The sequence below is a fragment of the Mesocricetus auratus genome, unplaced genomic scaffold, assembly GCF_017639785.1.
Source record: "Mesocricetus auratus isolate SY011 unplaced genomic scaffold, BCM_Maur_2.0 Super-Scaffold_100676, whole genome shotgun sequence".
NCBI classification, from domain to species: Eukaryota; Metazoa; Chordata; class Mammalia; order Rodentia; family Cricetidae; genus Mesocricetus; species Mesocricetus auratus.
In genome coordinates, this window is record NW_024429266.1 from 151,730,289 (window position 1) to 151,748,294 (window position 18,006).

The 18,006-nt window shown below is 51.2% G+C and overlaps 1 protein-coding gene across 11 annotated transcripts in view; it reads right to left on the reverse strand.

Moving 5' to 3' along the window:
* Positions 1–11,688: 11,688 nt before the first annotated feature.
* Iqsec1 (IQ motif and Sec7 domain ArfGEF 1) overlaps positions 11,689–18,006 on the reverse strand; it is a 331,555-nt gene continuing 325,237 nt past the window's right edge. For 7 of the 11 annotated variants that reach the window (XM_040737278.1, XM_013114175.3, XM_013114181.3 and 4 more), the window contains 2 exons: positions 15,258–15,307; positions 11,689–14,189 (listed from right to left, as the gene is read on the reverse strand). In XM_040737278.1, coding sequence (XP_040593212.1) covers positions 13,689–14,189; positions 15,258–15,307 — 551 coding nt within the window. In that variant the 3' untranslated portion in view covers positions 11,689–13,688. The remainder of the gene's footprint in view (positions 14,190–15,257; positions 15,308–18,006) is intronic. The other 4 variants (XM_013114182.3, XM_005071159.4, XM_021227800.2 and 1 more) reach the window with 3 other exon arrangements.

Here is an 18,006-nt window from a genome sequence, read left to right on the forward strand (position 1 = left end):
TGCTGAGAACCAAGCTGGTGTCTTATTCTCTGAGCCATCTCTCCAGGCCTCCTGTCATCTTGTTTATGAAGAGTGTTTCGTTTCCTAGCACCTAAGTCATGGGTAGGTAAGGCATGTTTTCCCAGCAGATGTTACCATGGATCCTCTGTGGACATGACGCACAGGCTGGGAGTATGTGAGCAGCTCAAGGAATGGTGGGAATGCAGGAGGACGCACTGGGGCTGAGCATGGGGGGAGGGATTCCATCCGGTACTCACCTAACTTGGAGGAGAGCAGACCTTGGGATGGTGTGAAATGAGTCATGATCTCTGAACAGACACAGCTGCCAACTGCTTAGGGGAAGGTGTATGACCCCACAATGTGCCCCTCACCAGCCTGTCTCCCATTGGCCAAGGCCAGGTAGAAGTTCAGGGCCTGGGTAGCAGGCTGATGGCCCATGAGGTCTTTCTCCTCGTGGGCACAGAGCCAGGTAGGAGTGAGAATGGGTTGAAGGAGGTGGGCACTACCCAGCGTAACTGTGGGCTGGGCCCCAGGCTACCTGGGCAGAGCACTGATCTCTGTCCTGGGGCTCAGATGGAGATACAGTCAGCGTCACAGAGATGTTGAACATTGGCTCTCAGCCGTGACAGAAGCAGATGGAGCCATGGAAAAGTCTGGTAACAAGAGCTGAGTCCCCACTGTACTTGCTGATTGTGGTCACTCACATATTAGGTCCCGGACTGAATTTTAAATCATAACCAGGCTCAAACACGTCTTTGGTGAGAGGGCAAGTGGGTGTGGTGGACAAGGCCTGACACTGAGCTTGGTCTGCTCAACCTTTTTTTGTTTGTTTGTTTTTCAAGGCAGGGTCTCGGGTAAGGAGTGCAGAGACTGATGGGCCAGAGGCAAGTGGGAGGGATGGGAGAAGAGCCATGAGTTGGACCTTAGGGGACTTGGAGCAGCAGGCAGCAAGCAGCTCTCCCAGGAGAGAGCAGGAGAGGCCATGACTGCACCAAGGCCATGAAACCCTGTCCCTTTTGCACCAGTGCTCCCCCCAGCCAGAGCTGAGCTGGGACGCACAGGAGGAACCCTCCACCCCCAGACTCAGCTGTAGTTCCTACCTGGTGCTGTGACTGCTCGTGATCTTTGTTTGCAAAGTTGGATGTTTTCCTCATTGAGTCAAAGTAAAGTTGGAAAAGGGGGCAGGGGTCTGGATAAAGGTGCTTGCAAGCGGCATGACCTGCATTCATTCTTTGGACTCATAAGGTAGGAGAGAAGTAACTCCCGCAAGTTCTCTGACCTATGCATATGTACTGCATCCTCTATAAATAAATAGATAAATGTACACATTTAAAAAATCTTTTAAAGGCAGGAGATAAAGCTCAGGGTAGAATGCTTGCTTAGTGTGTGTGTGAAATGTTAGATTCTAGTCCTAGTTCTGCTAAAATAAAACCATAGCCAAGTCTTATAAGCAGGACAGATGAATCCAACTTGTTAATTCCTCCCTCTGCCCCACCCTGATTTTGATTATTAGCATGTGGTTACTCTGCTGTGCCTGTTCGTTTCGGTAACATTGATCTTCCAGGTCTTGGTCACTGTGCTGGCTAGTTTAATATCAACTTGACACAAGCTAGAGTCACATGGGGATGAGGAAGCCTCAGTCGAGAAAACCTGCACCGAGATTTGCCTGTGGTGCATTTTCTTGACTGGTAATTGATGTGGGAGGACCCAGCTCACCATGGGAGGGCCATTGCTTGGTTGGTGGTCCTGGGTGTTATAAGAAAGCAGGCTGAACAAGCCAGTAAGTAAGCAACAGAAATCCTAAGAAACTGGTGCCAGGTTTATGGGTATTGCTGTGACAGACCTGACCATGCGGCTCTTTGGTGCACGTAGGTGGCATCTGAACTCTGGGCTGGCAAAGCTGTTGTATGTTGAGAGCTCAGTGGGATGGTCTGTGGGATCTTAGAAGACAAGCACGTTTCGAGCAATGCAGATGACAGAAGCCGGACTTGCCAGGGCTTCAGAGGGAAGTTTGTTTTTCAAAGACTTCATCATGTGATTTTCTTAAACCAAGACTTTGAAGTTCTGGTTGTCTAGGGCTGAAGAACAGACCATGATTAACAAGAAGCTATTGTTACTAAAATGAAACTTTTGCTTCACTGGGACAATTGATGCCAGTCAGCCGGGTCTGCTGTGATTAAGACGAGACCAGAATCACTGAGGACTCTAAATCTGGGAGTATTTCTTCAGGATTAGCACACAGAAGCTGTGGTCCAGAGGGGGCCGAGGTTGCCTTATATGGGTGACGTGTAGGAATTTCCCAGGTGGTACTGATTTCAAAGGCAAAAAGGAGTCATGGAGGACAGCTGGGGCTTGGCATCGTGAGAGGCTGGGGAAGCCGCTGGTGAAGGTGCAGCTTCAGAACAGTGAAAACCCCAGGACTGAAAGGGTCATGGAGGGAGGCCCAGGCTTGGCATCATGTGGCAGGGCCAGTCGCTGAAGCAAGACCAGAAGAGGCTACTGGTGAAGGTAAAGCCAGGTTGTATCGGGGACTCAAGCATTTTGAGATGCTAGGACCGCGAAACAGCAGCTATGGAGTGGAGCTGGCCTGGGCTTTTGAGACAAGTTGTATACATGGTGGCAAGACCTTTGGAGCCTAGAAATGTGAGTCCTCCCATCTGTCACTGAGCTTTACACCGCTGGATTCTGGTTTGCTTTGATCTGATTGCTTCCCTCTTGGAGTAAGAAAGTAAGCAACTTATTTTTTATTTTACAGAAGTCCACAGTTAAGAGACTTTGAACTTCTAAAGATCTTTTGGATGTTTCAAAGCATGTTTAAAGTGTTTGAATTATTAAAGACGAGACTTATAAAGGTTGGAATAGTTTATACTGTGATAGTAATGTTAATAGGCCATCTTGGGGACATTTGACAAAGAGAAGGTTCTGGTTGAATGGTTATGTGTCTGTGTGTCAAGTTGACAGAGGGCCAATAGTGCTGTCTAGTTTATTGTGTCAACCTGACACAAGCTGAAGTCATTTGGGAAAGTGGAATCTTAATTGAGAAAATGCCCCCCATCTGATTGGCCCGTGCACCAAGCCTGTGGTACATCTTGATGATGATGTGTGTGGCCAGGATAATTGTAAGTGGAGCTACCCCTGTGCCTGTGGTCCAGGATGGCATAAGATAGCAGGCTGAGTAGGCCATGAGGAGCAAGGCAGTCCTGCATCAGCTCCTGTCTCTAGATTCCTGCCCTGAGACCTGCCCTGACTTTCCTGGATGATGGCCTACAAGCTGTAATGAGATAAACCTTGTCCTCCCCCCTTGCTTTCCGTCTTGTTTTGTCACAGCAATAGAAACTCCAGGACACTCATCTCCTTTGGTCTTTGTTCACTCTTTCCTGTTGGGCTACTTCTGTTGCTGTGATAAAAACGCCATGACTGAGGCCATTTACAGAGGCGTTTATTTGGGTTTATGGATCCAGACAGAGCCCGCGCTGGTGGGGAAGGCATGACATCAGACAGCAGAAAGCCGAGAGCTGGCATCCTCAACAATCAGGAAACAGAGAACTTCGAAAGGCTCGCAAGGCTTTGCTATGTTTCTTGTTGACTGGGGTACAATGTACATACCATAGAACTTGCAGTCACAAGAGGACGTTCCCAGCTGTAGGCATCTACAGTCACTCTGCTCTGCACCTCAGCACCCACCTGTCCACCTGTCCACTGTCTACTCCCAATCGCCATCCATTCCCTCCATCCACCCCTACCATCTCCCCACCATCCACTGTGGTCCACCCCCTCCAGCCCCATCTCCACCCTCCCCCATCTACCTCCCCCCTGTACACATTTTCATCTTTTTAAAGTGTTGGATTTTAAAACAGGGTTTCTTGGTTACTGTGCAGCTCTGTGGCCTCGCTGACTCTGGCACCTGTCAGGCTCCGAATTCAAGTCATAGCTCTGCCTGGACAGGCAGCCCCACCTTTGTCTGCAAAGGCCTCTGTCGGGGTCCTCTGCTGACACTTCTCTTTCAACTCTGCTCCAACTTCTCATGGCTTGAGCCAAGCTGCCCGTGTTCTCCCTCAGTTCCCTGTGTGATGCTTCCTGTAAGTGGCTTCAGGGAAACTGGCTGTCTGTGCTGATGGTGTGTGTGTTTTGGGCATTTTTTGGCTTGCAGTTCTCTGAGCTTCTGACTCTGTGGGTTTATGCTGTTGGGCTTTGATAAACATATGTACACCCATGCAGTGAAATACTGTGAACACACAGACCGGTGAGTGTTCACACCTCCACAGCCAGGGGGAGGGACCTTGGAGTCATCACAGGTGGACACAGAGGAGAGAGCACATCCCACGAATTTACATACCACATAAAACACAAATGACTACTGATTGGTGGCTTACAGAGGTTTGGAGACAGGACAGACAGGCCCATCACAGGCACAGGAGGCCTCTGGTGGAAAAGGGGGGCATTTTCTTCCCGAAGGTGGTAGTTTTTTGAGTGAGCATGTCAGTTGTTTTAAATTTGGAAATGGGATGTTGCCCGCTGGCACTCTGAGACAGAGTTTGCACAGTGAGCCAGCAGGGGGAGCTTTTTGTGTGTGTGTGCTGTGGCTGTTTGGCCTTGTCCAAAGACAAAAACCTGGCCTCTGTCTATGCAGCCGAGGGTAGCCCTGGAGGCTGTCCGGTGAAGTGCCAGCTGGTCCAGGTGGGGACAACAGTGGAACTGGAAAGCACAGAGGTACCAGCTTTAGTATAGAATCCTTTGGGTCTATTCTTGTGTGAGTGTGCATATAAGTGTATGGGTGTGATGTGTGCGTATGTGCTCACTATTGCTTGGAGTGGTCAAGGTCATGCATCGGTGATTTCAAACTCCCCTCAGAAGCGAAGGGTTCAGCCACTTTATCATGTCCAGAAGAGAATATTCCTGACCTGGAGGATTCTAGACTAACTGGCTGGAGTCCCCTGTGCTGGAACCATGGCTTTTCTGCTGACTGAGCCTGGATATCCTGCCTGCATCCTCATGTTGTGGCCAGTATTGGCTCCTTATCGCTTCAGAACTCCACCCCTATTAACTCTTCCACCCCCATCACCCAGCTCCACCGTGTCAAATCTTCCCCTCCCATTACCCATACTCCCCAGGGAGGGGAGGATCTACTCTATTTTGTTTTTTTAAAGAAAATTGGCTCCCCCACTATATAAAAAGAAGAAAAAAAGTGTTTTGACTAAAACACAGGCAGGGCAGAACAGGGTGAAGGTTCAGTGTAGAGCCTATGCTAAGATGTGAGGAACTTATCTTCCTATTGGAGCCCATTCTCCTGTGTGTACCCTCATGTGAAGATGTCAAGGATAGCTCTGCTATGTATTGACTTCATGACCTTAGACTCAATTTATCATCTATAAAATAGACGTAAGGCTACCCAGCCACCTCTGAAAGTTGAAGATAAAATACAAAGTAAGTTTGGTGTAATGGGTCTTCAACCCTCTCCCTCCTGTCTTTTAAACCCAGAGAAGTGATTCCCAGGGGCCTGGTTTGTTCCACAGTCATTTGGCAATGTCCAGAAACACTTCGGTGTATAAAAGTAAGGGTGGGTGCGATGGTAGGTGTGTGGGCTGGGGACGCATTCAGACCATTGCTGTGTTAGCCCTGTCCTTTGTGAGTGTGGACAGAACTTTGCACTCTGCCACAGGCATCTTTACCGCCTTCTCTGTGCCTGATGCTCAGGCTTGGTGGCCTGGCGGGACCTTGCAGTGATGTGCCATGAGTTCTGCTTTTTGAAGGTGGCCCCTGCACCGCTAGATACCTAGATGGCCCTGTGTTATATCTTCACTGAGAATTTAGTTTGCTCTATAAATCATGTAATTTTGCACTTTGTTTTTTCGCATCATTTGTGTGTGTGTGTGTGTGTGTGTGTAACCCTTATCCTTATTTTAACAAGTCTTTCTATGTGCCATCTCATGTGTGCCTTAGAACAGGGACAGAGCTGTCTGGCTCTAGCTCTCTGGCCCAGCACAGCCTGAATGCACTTCCAGATCACACCTGTCATGACTTCATGGAAGGCTAGGTGATCCCTCCAACCCTTGACTTCAGGAGGGGGCCACGGTTTCAGTGTGGCCACAGGAATCTTTTAAAAACAGATCCAGAGACTCTGCACAGGAATTTAAGTGGAGAGGCATGATGGAGGTCTTTGTGTGCTAGCCAGCCTTTGGTAATCAACAGCCTATGCCTCACACAGGTCCTTGCTTAAAGGAGACTCCCACCCAAACCTGCTGACCCCAATCAGCCTACAGGAGCATGGTCTGGGAATGAATTCATGCTTGCTGTGTTACACACACACACACACACACACACACACACACACACACACACACACACACACACACGCATGTAGAGGTCAAAGACCAAACTCAGGTGTCATTTATTAGTTGAGACAGGGTCTCCCACTGGCCAGGAACTCACCAAATAGCCAAGTTTGCTGGCCAGTGAGCCCCAAGAACCTATGTCTCAGTTTCCTCCTCAACACACTCCCAAGCCTAGCTTTTGTGTGGGTTCTGGGTTTTGAACTCATGTCCTAGTTGATCATCTCCTGATCCCAAGTGCTCTTGTTTAATGTCACTGAGCTTGATGCAGTCTTGGTCAGAATTCCTATGGCAAATGATGACAACATACAAGCCAATCTTACAGTATTTTCCTTTTGATGAAAGAGTTAAGTATGTTCCCACTGAGACGTAGTGGCTCTGCAGCCGTTGTGAGCTGTGCGTTTATTCCACTCTGCTGTCTTGGGGTGTGTCCTGCTCTCTGGAGTCTGCAGAGATATGTGGCAGGGAATTTATTAAAGGAATTGGTTTGTGATGTCTGAGGAGCCTTGACATCCCATAGTGTGCCAGGTGCAGACTTGGGATCATGTAAATCACGTTCCTGAGACTGGGCAGAGCCTGAGGTGTGACCTGTTCTCCTGAGCCAAAGATTGGCTGTGTCTCTGGAGAAGGATCCAGAATTTTAGATGCAGAAATCTGGAGTCTGTATGAGGGAAGACATGTATGCGCCATCTGAAGCCAGAGCCAGAGTGTGGCCAGTCCCCTTCCCTGTGGGCTCTGCTCCATCCAGGCTTGCCCAAGGATTGTTGATGGCCCCTTGTCACGGTAAGGCAGACCTGCTGCAGACTGTCGCCAGGTCAAATGTTGGTTTCTTCCTGAGAACCCTCTCGGGCCACCCGGGAAAAATGAGCCCAGTCAAGCCCACACCCCAGTCACGCATCGCAGGAGGGCATCTGAGGAGTGTGCTGGCTGCTCACGGCTCCCCCACTCCGTTCCTTCATCTCACGATGCCAGCTTCATCGGTCACGTGCTATCTCTGATTGGTGGTTCAGGTGATGCCATCTTTATCTTCAAAGGTCAATGATTTTAGAGCCGCTCCTTACAGTCTGGTGAGGTGACCCCTTAGGTCGGTGGTTTCCCTTCAGCTTTATGCTTCTATTCTAGCTTACTGTCCCGTGCCTCTCCTTCAGGGACTCCAGTCACAGACTGTTAGGTGTCCCCGTCCCCAGCTGTGCTCTGATGTGACTCCTCCCTTTAGCTTCACTCTCTTGGATCTTTCAATCCTCCATCCAAGGGTGAACGTTTTACTGTTCCTGAGGTGACTGCATCTTTCCCCTTTGTTTTTTCTGCTTTGTGGCTGTTTTCATAGCCCTGGTGGCTTGTTTACTTAAGCTTCCTAAGGGGATGTGCTCTTCTTACTTTTTCTGTTGCTGTGATAGAATTCTGTCACCAAAAGCAACTTTAGGGAAGAGTTTATTTCAGATTACACTTCCAGATGATAGCCCATGACTGAGGGAAGGAACTTAAGGAAGGAACCTGACGTAGAAACCAGAATGCCCTTCAAGCTGCTTCCTGGCTTGACTTCTCTCCCAGACAGCTTTCTTATTCAGTCCAGGACCGCAGTGGGCTGGACCCTCCTATATCAACCATCAGTCAGTATAGTCTCTCACAGACATGGCCACCGGCAAGTCTGACCTAGGCGATTCCTCAACTAAGGTTCCCTCTTCTAGGTGACGCTGGGTTGTGCCACACTGATAATAAGACCCAGCACAGGTAGGTAGTCTTATAGTCACCTGCTGCTTCTTTGTGTCTCTGGAATATGTACATGTTCATGTGGGTGCATGCACATGTTTATGGAGTCCAGAGAAAAACATTCAGGGTGTTCCTCTGCTGCTCCCCACCTTACTCTTTCAGACAGACTCTCATTGAACACGGAGCTCACTGATTGGGCCAGGCTAGCTGGCCTGAGCCCTAGAGGTCTTCTTGTCTCTTTGTCCCTCCTCCTGCAATGTTGGGCAGATGTCCCTATGCCCAGCTTTCACATGGTTGCTGGGGATTTGAACTCCGGTCCCATGTGTTTGTGTAGTGAGCACTTTGCTCAGTTCCCTGCCTTTGACTTTTGTACATTTGTGTTTGTGTGTTTCTTTGGCACTGTGTATACAATGCTATAATAAAACCTGCTCATGGAGCTGACTCTCCATCTTTACAGCCTTCTGATGGGGGGGCTATTTCTCTGGGGTCTGTGGTGCTGCAGCCTCCTGATGGGGGCGCTATTTCTCTGGGGTCTGTGGTGCTGGCTAAGGTCACCAGCATTATCCCAGAGCCCTCTGACTGTATTGCGCTGTGGGGTTCATCCTGACTTTGCTGGTCTTCCTATGCACCTGTGATATTTGTGGCTTCTGCTTTCCCAAGTGCTGTGCACAGCCAAGCTGCACATAGAGCTGTCTGTTTTCTCCAGAGTAGTTCTCCAAGGCTATGGGGAAACTCTAAATAAGGACTCTCTGTTGCCTGTTATTTTAATGAACTATGCTATCTTCCTGGCATCTCTGAGGGTAACCTGTGATAACTGCAGTGAGCCTGTCTTTCATACTTTCATAGGCTGTCTCTGGCTTTCAAATTGGTTTTGTATTTTATTTTTGTATTTTTACTTTTTTAGTGAGAAGTTTTATTAGAAAGGGGAGGGAAGGGGGAAGGAAAGAGAAAAGAGATAAAGAGACAGAGAGAGGACAGAATAGAGGAGGGAGATAGAAAAAGTCCTGTCTGCCTGGGGGGTGGAGTGGAAGAGATCCTGTATTTTATTTTTGAGACAGAATCTTAGTATGTAGTCCTGGAACTTACTATGTTGCCCAGGCTGGCCTTGAACCTGTGGTGATTCTCTTTCCTTGACCTCTCAAGTGCTGAGATTACAGGAATGCACAGCCGTGTTTGGCCTTGGCTTGTCTTTTTGAGATACTAGTTACTATAGCCCAGGCTAACCCTGTATTGAGGGTAACACTCCTGCCTCAGCCTCTTGAGTTCCAGAATTACAAGCTTGTGCCACCATAACTTGCTATCTTTCCAATTTAAATGGGAGTTTTTGTCTCCATGACCCTGGTCATATTGCGTTAGCAGGGATAGAGGGAAGAAAAACTTTAAAAGCCTTATAGGCATGAAACAACACTAGAGATGAAATAGGTGACCTTCACGGTACATGATGTACTTGCTGTCAAGGAGCACTGTTTTGGAGTTAGGGGCTTTATGGCATGGCCTAGGGAGAGCAGAAAGAGATGGGCCTAACCTTGGCCTCCAGGGCCATCTCACAGCTCCATGGGGCCTGGGAAGAGTCTCTAGAGAGGAAGGGCTTATAGAATCATAAGACCATGCAGAGTTCTAGGAAGGAATGTGTAGGCAGCAGAGCTGTTGAAGCCAGCAGGTGAGGACCGCATACTTCTGGGGCTGAGTGGCTGGACCCATACGCAGGCTGAAGGGATCAGATAGTCAAAGGAACAAATCCCTGCCCTAGGTCTTCTACGTCTCCCTAGCCAGGCTTCACACTATCGAAAGGGTGGCTGGCAGTGGCTGAGCACACTGCTAATGGTGACAGCATGATGAAGGCCACATTCTGAGCCCAGCTGCTAGTGGTATTGACCCAGTATCTCCATCTCCCAATGACAGCTCATTTTCAGGGGCATTTTATCTAGTCCAGCTCCAGGCTGTCTAGAGTAACAGTCATATACAGCCTGTCTCCAAGGGAGACAAATGGCCAGCACAGCTTCAGGAAGCCTCATCTGTAGTAACCCTTCCAGAGACCCATAGGCTGCAGCCTGGAGGGGTCAGGTCTACCCCGGGATAGGACATGAATGACCTGGAGCAGAAAGACACCCAGCTATAGACACGGAGGAAACAGACTTGACTGCACGGCCACAAACATGGAGAACATGGATTGCACAGATCATGGCACTCACTTCTATGTGGAGGAGCATGGTGGTTTGAAGGGAGACCAGCAGAGGGGTTCCCTGGGAATGTCCAACAGAGAACTGGACCTTCATTGGAGGTTAGGTGTGTTATGTAGAGATTGCCTGGACCACGAAATGAGAGTCTACACAGACCAGCATCACACACACTAATATGGAGGATGGGCAGAGTTTGCCTTGGGTCATGGTCCCTCTTATATATCTCATAATTGAGCTACTGGAGTTTTTCTTACTGTTTTCTACATGTCGCTCTCAACCCCTGGTACTTCCCGTTACCTATCCCCTCTGTAGCCCAGTGAGAGCCCCGAGCCCCAGTGTTTGCAGAAACAGACAGGACAGACATCGCTGAACACTCTTGGCCCCTCATTCAAGTCTTCCAGCAGTACCCTCAATCGGAGTTAGTCAGGGTCTTTGGGGAAGCTGTGTACAGCAGAAAGGATAAGCCTGGTCATCTGGAGACCAGAACGGAATGATCAAAAAGAGTGAGACCCCGAGTGAGATCTCCCGCAGGACCCAGGCTCAGCTGTACCTTGGCTGGGCTTTCCTCACAGTGCTGATGGCAGTCAGCTCCTCCCCCACCACATAGGAAGGCTCTGGAACAGCCCAAGTGCAAATCCTGATGCTTAACCCCTCCGAACACTCAGGTTTTAAAATGTGCCAGAGCGCATGCTCCACACCAGGCGGCTGGGGACACCGATGGCTCATTGAGGTGAACTTTATTTTCCCATTACTATACAACTCTCGTGGGAGCTTCAAAAATACAAACCCACAACTTTACTATTGTTCCTGGAAAGCCCTTTGTGATGTTACCAGGTGCCTCCTGCCGGTCACCAGTTCCACAGATGACCAGAATAACTTGCGTCATTAGTGCAGGCCCCCCCGATGTGCCCTGATAGTGGTAAGCAGAGGTGCAGATACTGATGGGCTCTGCCTCTTCCTGTCGTCCCTCTCCTCAGACAGGGACAGCAGTATGCAAGTAGCTTGTGCTTCCAAGCTAGTTCTGTGGTGTGACTCGCAGGCCCAGACACATCCTCTGAAGACATACCCCTGTCTCTAAAACAGCACAGGATCACACGGTCTTGTCACTCTGACCCAATAGCCCATGAGTTGGGAACCCAGAGAAAGACTGGACATGCTTAGGAGCCTGGTCCCTAGAACCGAGCCATTGTCTTCAGCATGTCTCCAGGACACATGGAGGGTAGCACTGAGGAGCCCAGAGCCCTGACTAGCCACGGAAGTACAGGAAGCTGTAGAGAGGGAGGTCCCGCAGACCGGATAAATTGGGCCTTCCTTCAGGTTTGTTCCTGAGTACTGTCCCTTCAAAAAAGAACGAGAGTGTGTCTAATGGCCATGTCTCTTCAGCACAATCTCAAGTTCATGGTTAACTTACCACTGGCTCAGAAGACGGTGAAAAAAGCCGGCAATATTTAATGTTACCACTCCAACTATTTGCCAACAGTAACACTGATGTATTTTGCAAATGTATAATACAGAGAGCACAGCCCCACAGGACTGGCGCCAGGTGACATGCAGCACAGTTCCCCTTCCTCGTCAGACAGTGTCCCTCAGCGAAGGACAGACAGTGCTTAGGGCCTAAGGAAAGCAAGGGACTCGGGGCACTGTGGAGCGGGCAGCTTCTCACCAGCTGGCCCCGGCCAGATACACTATGCTTATCAGTAGTCTTTCTGTGCAGATGACAAGAGAAAGATGAGCCATGCTGACAGAGGATGGGGTGGGCAGGCTGAGTCACTGGGAGACAGAAGGCTGACCTCCATGTGGCGGGATTTGCTCTCTGCAGAGATACAAAGTGCTCAGTTTGCAGATCTGCTGGTACGTGACCTCGACGATGACGACAGGACAGGGATGAGAGGAGGGAAATGGTTGGCCCCAGCAGGCCGGGAGGGTAACGATGGGCCAGACTGGGCTCCTGATCTCTTGAGGTTGGGCAGGCCCGCTGGCTCACGAGATCCTAGACGCAGCCCACGGTCAGGCGGCAGGCAACTCCTTCCTTTCTGAAAGGCCACAGGCAGTCCTCGGGTCCTAGGCTTAGGAGCACAGTACTGGAGGCTGCGGTGGCTGGAAGGGCTGAAACTGTAAAGTACAGCCCGTGGGTGACTCAGGCACAGGAACGTGGGCAGCACGTGGCCCCAGGGGAGCGCATGGTGTTACACATGGAAGCAACAAGAACACAGCTGGGGCATGTGGGGCCTGGCAGCTCGCTGAACCAGGAGAGGCGGTGGGGGCTTCACCTGGCCAAAGCCAAGCACTCATTGGCTAGGCACAGTGATGACACAGGGGTCACGAGCACATGACTGCATGGAATTACAGTGATCGCTGTTGCCACTCAGAACACAACACGGGAGGACACACACACCGCCCTGGGCCGCCCAGCGCTCACGCCACCCGCCTGCTGGGGCTGGGAACTGGATGAGGGAGTTATGGCATTGGGTAGACGAAGATGAGTGGTCATAGTGTAGGGAATGGGTCCCTCTGCCACGTGGGCCCTGGGAGGATTGGGGGGGGGAGTGAGCGTGGCTCACCATGTACAGAGGGAAGGAATGTAGAGCATGGAAGTTCCAAGTTATGGCGGCCAGTATAAAGTGTCTAGGGACCTGTGGGGCTGAGGTCCTGGACAGTCAGCCCCAAGTACTAGGGTAGAGGTGACTGCGCTTTGCCTAGTTGCTCACTGGAGATAACAGCAGTTATAATACTGATTACTTAGAATAGTACTCTGTTAATAAAATAGGGGTCTATACAGAGCAGAGTGGGGGTATTAGACAGTCAGGTGCTGTGTTACTTGGCACAGTGAGTTATGAGCGTGTAAGGTTTCAGCCAGGCTAGAGGGAATTTCTTCGTATGAAAATATGGAAGGACCTGGGTTCCTTCTAGCAGGGTTTTTGGTCTACTCACACTTATCTAGATTGACTTCCTGCCACTTAAGGGGCAGTCCTTAGGAGGTCCCTACTGCTAGCTTTGTGGATGAAATGCTTATCTCCCACACACAAACACTACCTATACAGTATGTATATATTTATTTATATATTTATATATTTATATTATATAAAGTTTACTTACGTATTTTCATCACCCATATCAGGTCTACTTATTATTTTTTTTTTTGCCCACTGCCAATAACAGAACAATAACACAGCCAGTCTGGGGTTGGTTCTGTTGTGTCTGTCTTGGGTTTTCAGATGTGTGTAGAGTGAGGGGCTGAGGGCTGACAGGGTGAGAGACAGTTCCACTTCTCCTTGGTCAGCGCTGTGTCAAGGCCAATGGTGGCTGAGGCCCAGCCTCGGGCCGAGTGGGAACTCTGCTCTGTGGAGGGCGAGCCCATGGGTCCACTCAGGCTATGGGGAGTGGAGACAGGGTGCCTTGGGCTGGTCTGAGGCTGGTGCCTGGCAGGCCCTTGTGTGCCTGGTGTGTGACAGGCGGCTGCCTACACTGTCTACACAACTGTGCTGATGCCGCTGGGCTTGGCCTTGCTGCTGGTGGGGGGTGGGGGGGCTGGGGGTTGTCCATGGTGATGCGCTGCGTGCCCTGCGTGACCAGGGTGAGCTGTGGGCAGAGGCGGGTGGCTGTGTGTATGGGCCACATATGGGGGGTGCCCCCCGTGTGGGCCGTGGTGGTACTGGTGGGTGTGCTGCAGGTGTGGGGGTGGGTGGTAGTGGTGGTGGTGGTGGTAGGGGGGTGGGTTCTGCTGCGCATGGCAGTATTGTGCATGGTGCCCATGCAGAGGGCCCTCTGAGGGCCCTGGGTGATGGGCGTGAGGGGGTCCTGGAGGAGGGGCTGAGGGTGGGTGGGCCTGGGGAGGGGGCTTCCCTCTCCTGCTCCCAAACAAAGAACCCAGGAGAGAGGATGAGTTAGGCACGGGCTGGGGGGGGCGAGATGGGCACTCTCGTGTTGAGGTCGCTCTCCGGCGCATGTGAGGACTGCTAATGATGGAGCCCTAAAAAGGAAATTCATAGAAACCAAAATTAAAAGATCTCAAAGCACACAGGCCTGACCAAGTTTTCCAAACTCAGAAGTCACCCACTGACTGCTGGGCCCGAGGATGGGAAGGATGCGGGCTCGGCCTGGTAGCCACTGTGCGGGGGCAGCTGGGGGCTGGTCCTGATGGAGGTGAGGGGCATCTCCTTTCTGTGCAACAGCATACGGATACTTCTGCTCATGCTGTGCTGCTGCCAGGGTGAGACTTCAGCCCACATGACAGCGTAGGGTGTTGTGAGCATGTGAGGCCAAGGGGTGGGTAGCAGTGAGTGTGGAAAAGGAACGAACCTGGTTCCTGTGAAGCTGGGCCATAAACTCCCCTGGGACCTCTGCCCGTGGGGGGTTCAGAGGAATCTGGGATGGTGGAATCAGACAGGTAGGACCCTATAACCTTATCCTGGGGGGGGGGGGGCATGGCCTAGGACTTTTCCTCGCAGCTGCCTGTGACAAACCCAGGAGGAGTAAAAGGTCTGTAGGCTGAGTCAAGGTGTGGGTAGCAGGGAGCAATGGGGGGTGGATGTAAGCTCATGAAATCCACACTGACTCTTCCTTTCTCTCAGAAACTCCTCCTGTGAGCTAGCTAAGCGATTCCACTGTGTCCTGACCCCAGACACACAGCCAGGAAAACTCCAGGAAGGAAGCAATGGATGGCAGAGCATAGGGACAGGCGAGTGGGGCTAACACATCCAACAGTGGGAGCTGAGGATGAGTGAGGGGCGGGTGGCGCTTGCGCCCGGGGCGGGACCTGAAAGCCAGGACGTTCATCATGCTCAGGAACCACAGGGAACAGGGGTTAAGTGGAAATGAGGACACAAAACCCACCCCACCCTCCCTCTCCCCAGCCCTGGGTCAGAACAAGCAGTGAGAGGCATGGATGCTTCTAGGCAGAGAAGCTGCATGCAGGGCGGAGGCAGGCAGGGCGGGAGGGCCAAGTCTGTGTCTCTGCAGGAAGGGGAGGGGAGAGCAAAAAAAGACAACACAGAAACCAAGGGTGGGTGACACGGGTGGCCGGCTGCTTCCTACTTACTTCCACATTGCTCTCTAGCGATCCCGCACTGCTGCGACGCCCTCGCTTCCCTGCCCAGAACATGCAATACCAGAGGTTAGACACGCACACCAGGCCTGGTGCCACTGCCGCCTGCCGCTGCCACTGCCCGGAGTTGGGGCTGGCCCATGTGTCTGCCAGTTAACGGGGGCTTGAATGGGCCCAGTGGGGAGGCCAGCAGCAGTGCAGTGAGGAGTTTTAAAAACAATGGCGCGAACAAATGCTCAGCGAAAGGGAGGAGATGTTTTTAAAACCAGGTCCAACTTTGTAATGTTTCTCCTGAACTGTGGTCTTCGGGGAGGGGGTCTGAGGTGGGGATATTTGTACCACCACCTCAAGCTCCTGCCTGCTCACCTGACTCAGAGCTGCCAGCCTTAGCTGGGGGCACAGCTTCTGCAACAGCACAATGCCCCGATCCCCAGTGGATTTCATATATATATATATATGCATATCCACATGCATGCTCACATATATATATTCCCCTCCTTGCCTTGTGGGGGCAGAGCAGTGGTCAAGGGGAAACTGAGTCTTGGGCCCCTTGTCCTCTGATACCTCTGGGGGTATGGTTTGGTTTGTGCAGTGCCCTGCCTCCTGAGTCTGGCTCCCCTACCTAGAATACTACATACAATGCATTCTAAGTCCAAAGTGTCTACAACGAAGACATAGCACATAGTAGGTACCCACCCATCAATGAATGCTGGCTATGTCAAAGAGCCCACTCACACCCTAGCGGTCCCTTCAGAAGTATCTCCTTGACTTCTTGTCTGAGGATGCAGGATCCTCTGGTAAGCTTCTGTGGGTGCAGCACTAGTTGTGAGTTGAGCACCATGCCGAACGTGTCAGAGGGAAGCACCCAGGTCAAGACAAGATATGGGCTACCTCCATTACAAAGAGAGCTGGTGGGCACTGGAGGATGGAGAGGCTGCTCTGCGCCTCTCTGGTGGCCAGGTCTAACATCAGGGCCTGAAAGTCTCTGCCCCACAAAGCAGACTGGACTGCACAGAAGTATGGGCCTTTTAGCCTTAACACGACCACTGAGACCAGTAGTAACAAGCAGATATGGAGGAGAAGATCTAGTTGCTTCTTTATCTGCTGACACCAAGCCCCAGAATCTAGGTCAGGGGGAGGAAGGCTATGACACCATGTAGACACCAGCTGCTGGGCATCCTGGGTAGACGGCCCCTTCCTTTGGTGAGAAGGTCATTTCTCCATCTGCAGGTACAAAAGACGCTTCTCAATGAGGTCCAGGGATATGGCTTTGAGCTGCAAAGGATTCACCCTACTATTGCTTAGGCTCTTGGCCTCATTTTTCCATCTGTGAGATGACCATTTTCCAACTCTCTTGGGTGACCAGGACACTGTGGTACAACATATGCATGAAGAGTGTCCCTTCTCTGCTATCATTTTTTCAGACAGGCTCGAAAGCACCTCCCATGCCTGAGGTTCCCCAGAAAAGACCAGGTGGCTTGTATCCTGCAGCCCGAACTGGAGCAGAGAGAGGCTGTATTGCCCAGTGGGGGTCGTAGTTTCTTCAATGTCATCTTTTCCACTTCTCAGCGCTCTCCACAATCAATCGTAGAACTGTGTACTCACTGCTGCACCCCCACAAGCCTGTTCAAACATTCAGCCAATGGGAGTAAGGCATGCTGGATGCACAGGCTCACCCCTGGTCTGCATGGTTCATCTGAAAGGGTCTCATATGGTCCTCAAAGTCTCAGCTACATTTCAGAGGAAGGATGAGCTCTCCTTCCTGCACTGTGGCCCTCAAACCTGACAGATGAGGATAACAGGCCAGTTCTAAATTCTTCACATGCCTTGACTTGTCAATGCAGCTGGGGGAAACTGAGGCAAGGCCTACCTGCTCAAGAATGGTAACAGAGTAATGGCATAAGCTTCAGACAGCTGACTCCAGAATCCATGCTGCCCAGTCTGAGCTGACATCGTCAGGAGGTGATGCAGCTGCTCATCTGCCACCGGTTTTCACAGATGGACTGCCCTGGTACAGGATCCGAAGTCTCTGTGATTCCAGGGATGGCCTCTCTGTGGGAACTTGGTGCTGGTCAGTGTAGCTGGGGAGGGCCAGGCTGAGTATGGCTAGTACAGAGAGTGCTGACAGGCTCTTGCTCTTGTGGCCCAGGGAAGAAGACAGGCCTAGAGCTGTGTCTCCTTCCTTCTCCCAAAGGGAGGTGTCTATCGATGGGCTTGCTTGTGAGCCATTCCAGCTTCCTGCTGTAAATCAGAGGCAGCTGCTCTCAAGGTACCCTGCCCCACTATAATGACAAAGGCCTGCATCTTCATGAGATAGTGCACCTTGTCATCACCTCAGGCTTTGCACGGTGGCACTGTGGAGAGAGAGGACGACTGGGCTGTCTGTTGGGAGCTGGTTGCCCAGGTCAAGAAGCCTGCCTCTCCAGATGCCTGTCAGTGTCTTCACTGCTTCACTGGACATCACAGGTGGTCTTGGACTGGACTCAGATGCTTGGCGTCCCTTTGAGTTTTTGCCCCTGAAATCCTTGACTTGTCCAGGATAGCACCAGTAAGAAGTCAGAAAGCAGCTGTCCAGACAGGAGATTCTACCTGACCCTCGAGCCTGCTGCCCTGGGCCTTAGTCACAGCAGGGCCACTGCACAGACTCAAACCACCCCAGGGCCCAAGAAGCCCAGTGACGTGGGCTGGGTTAAACAGGCCACTGGGAAGCTAGTGGTTCTCAACCAGGGGTGATTTGACACCT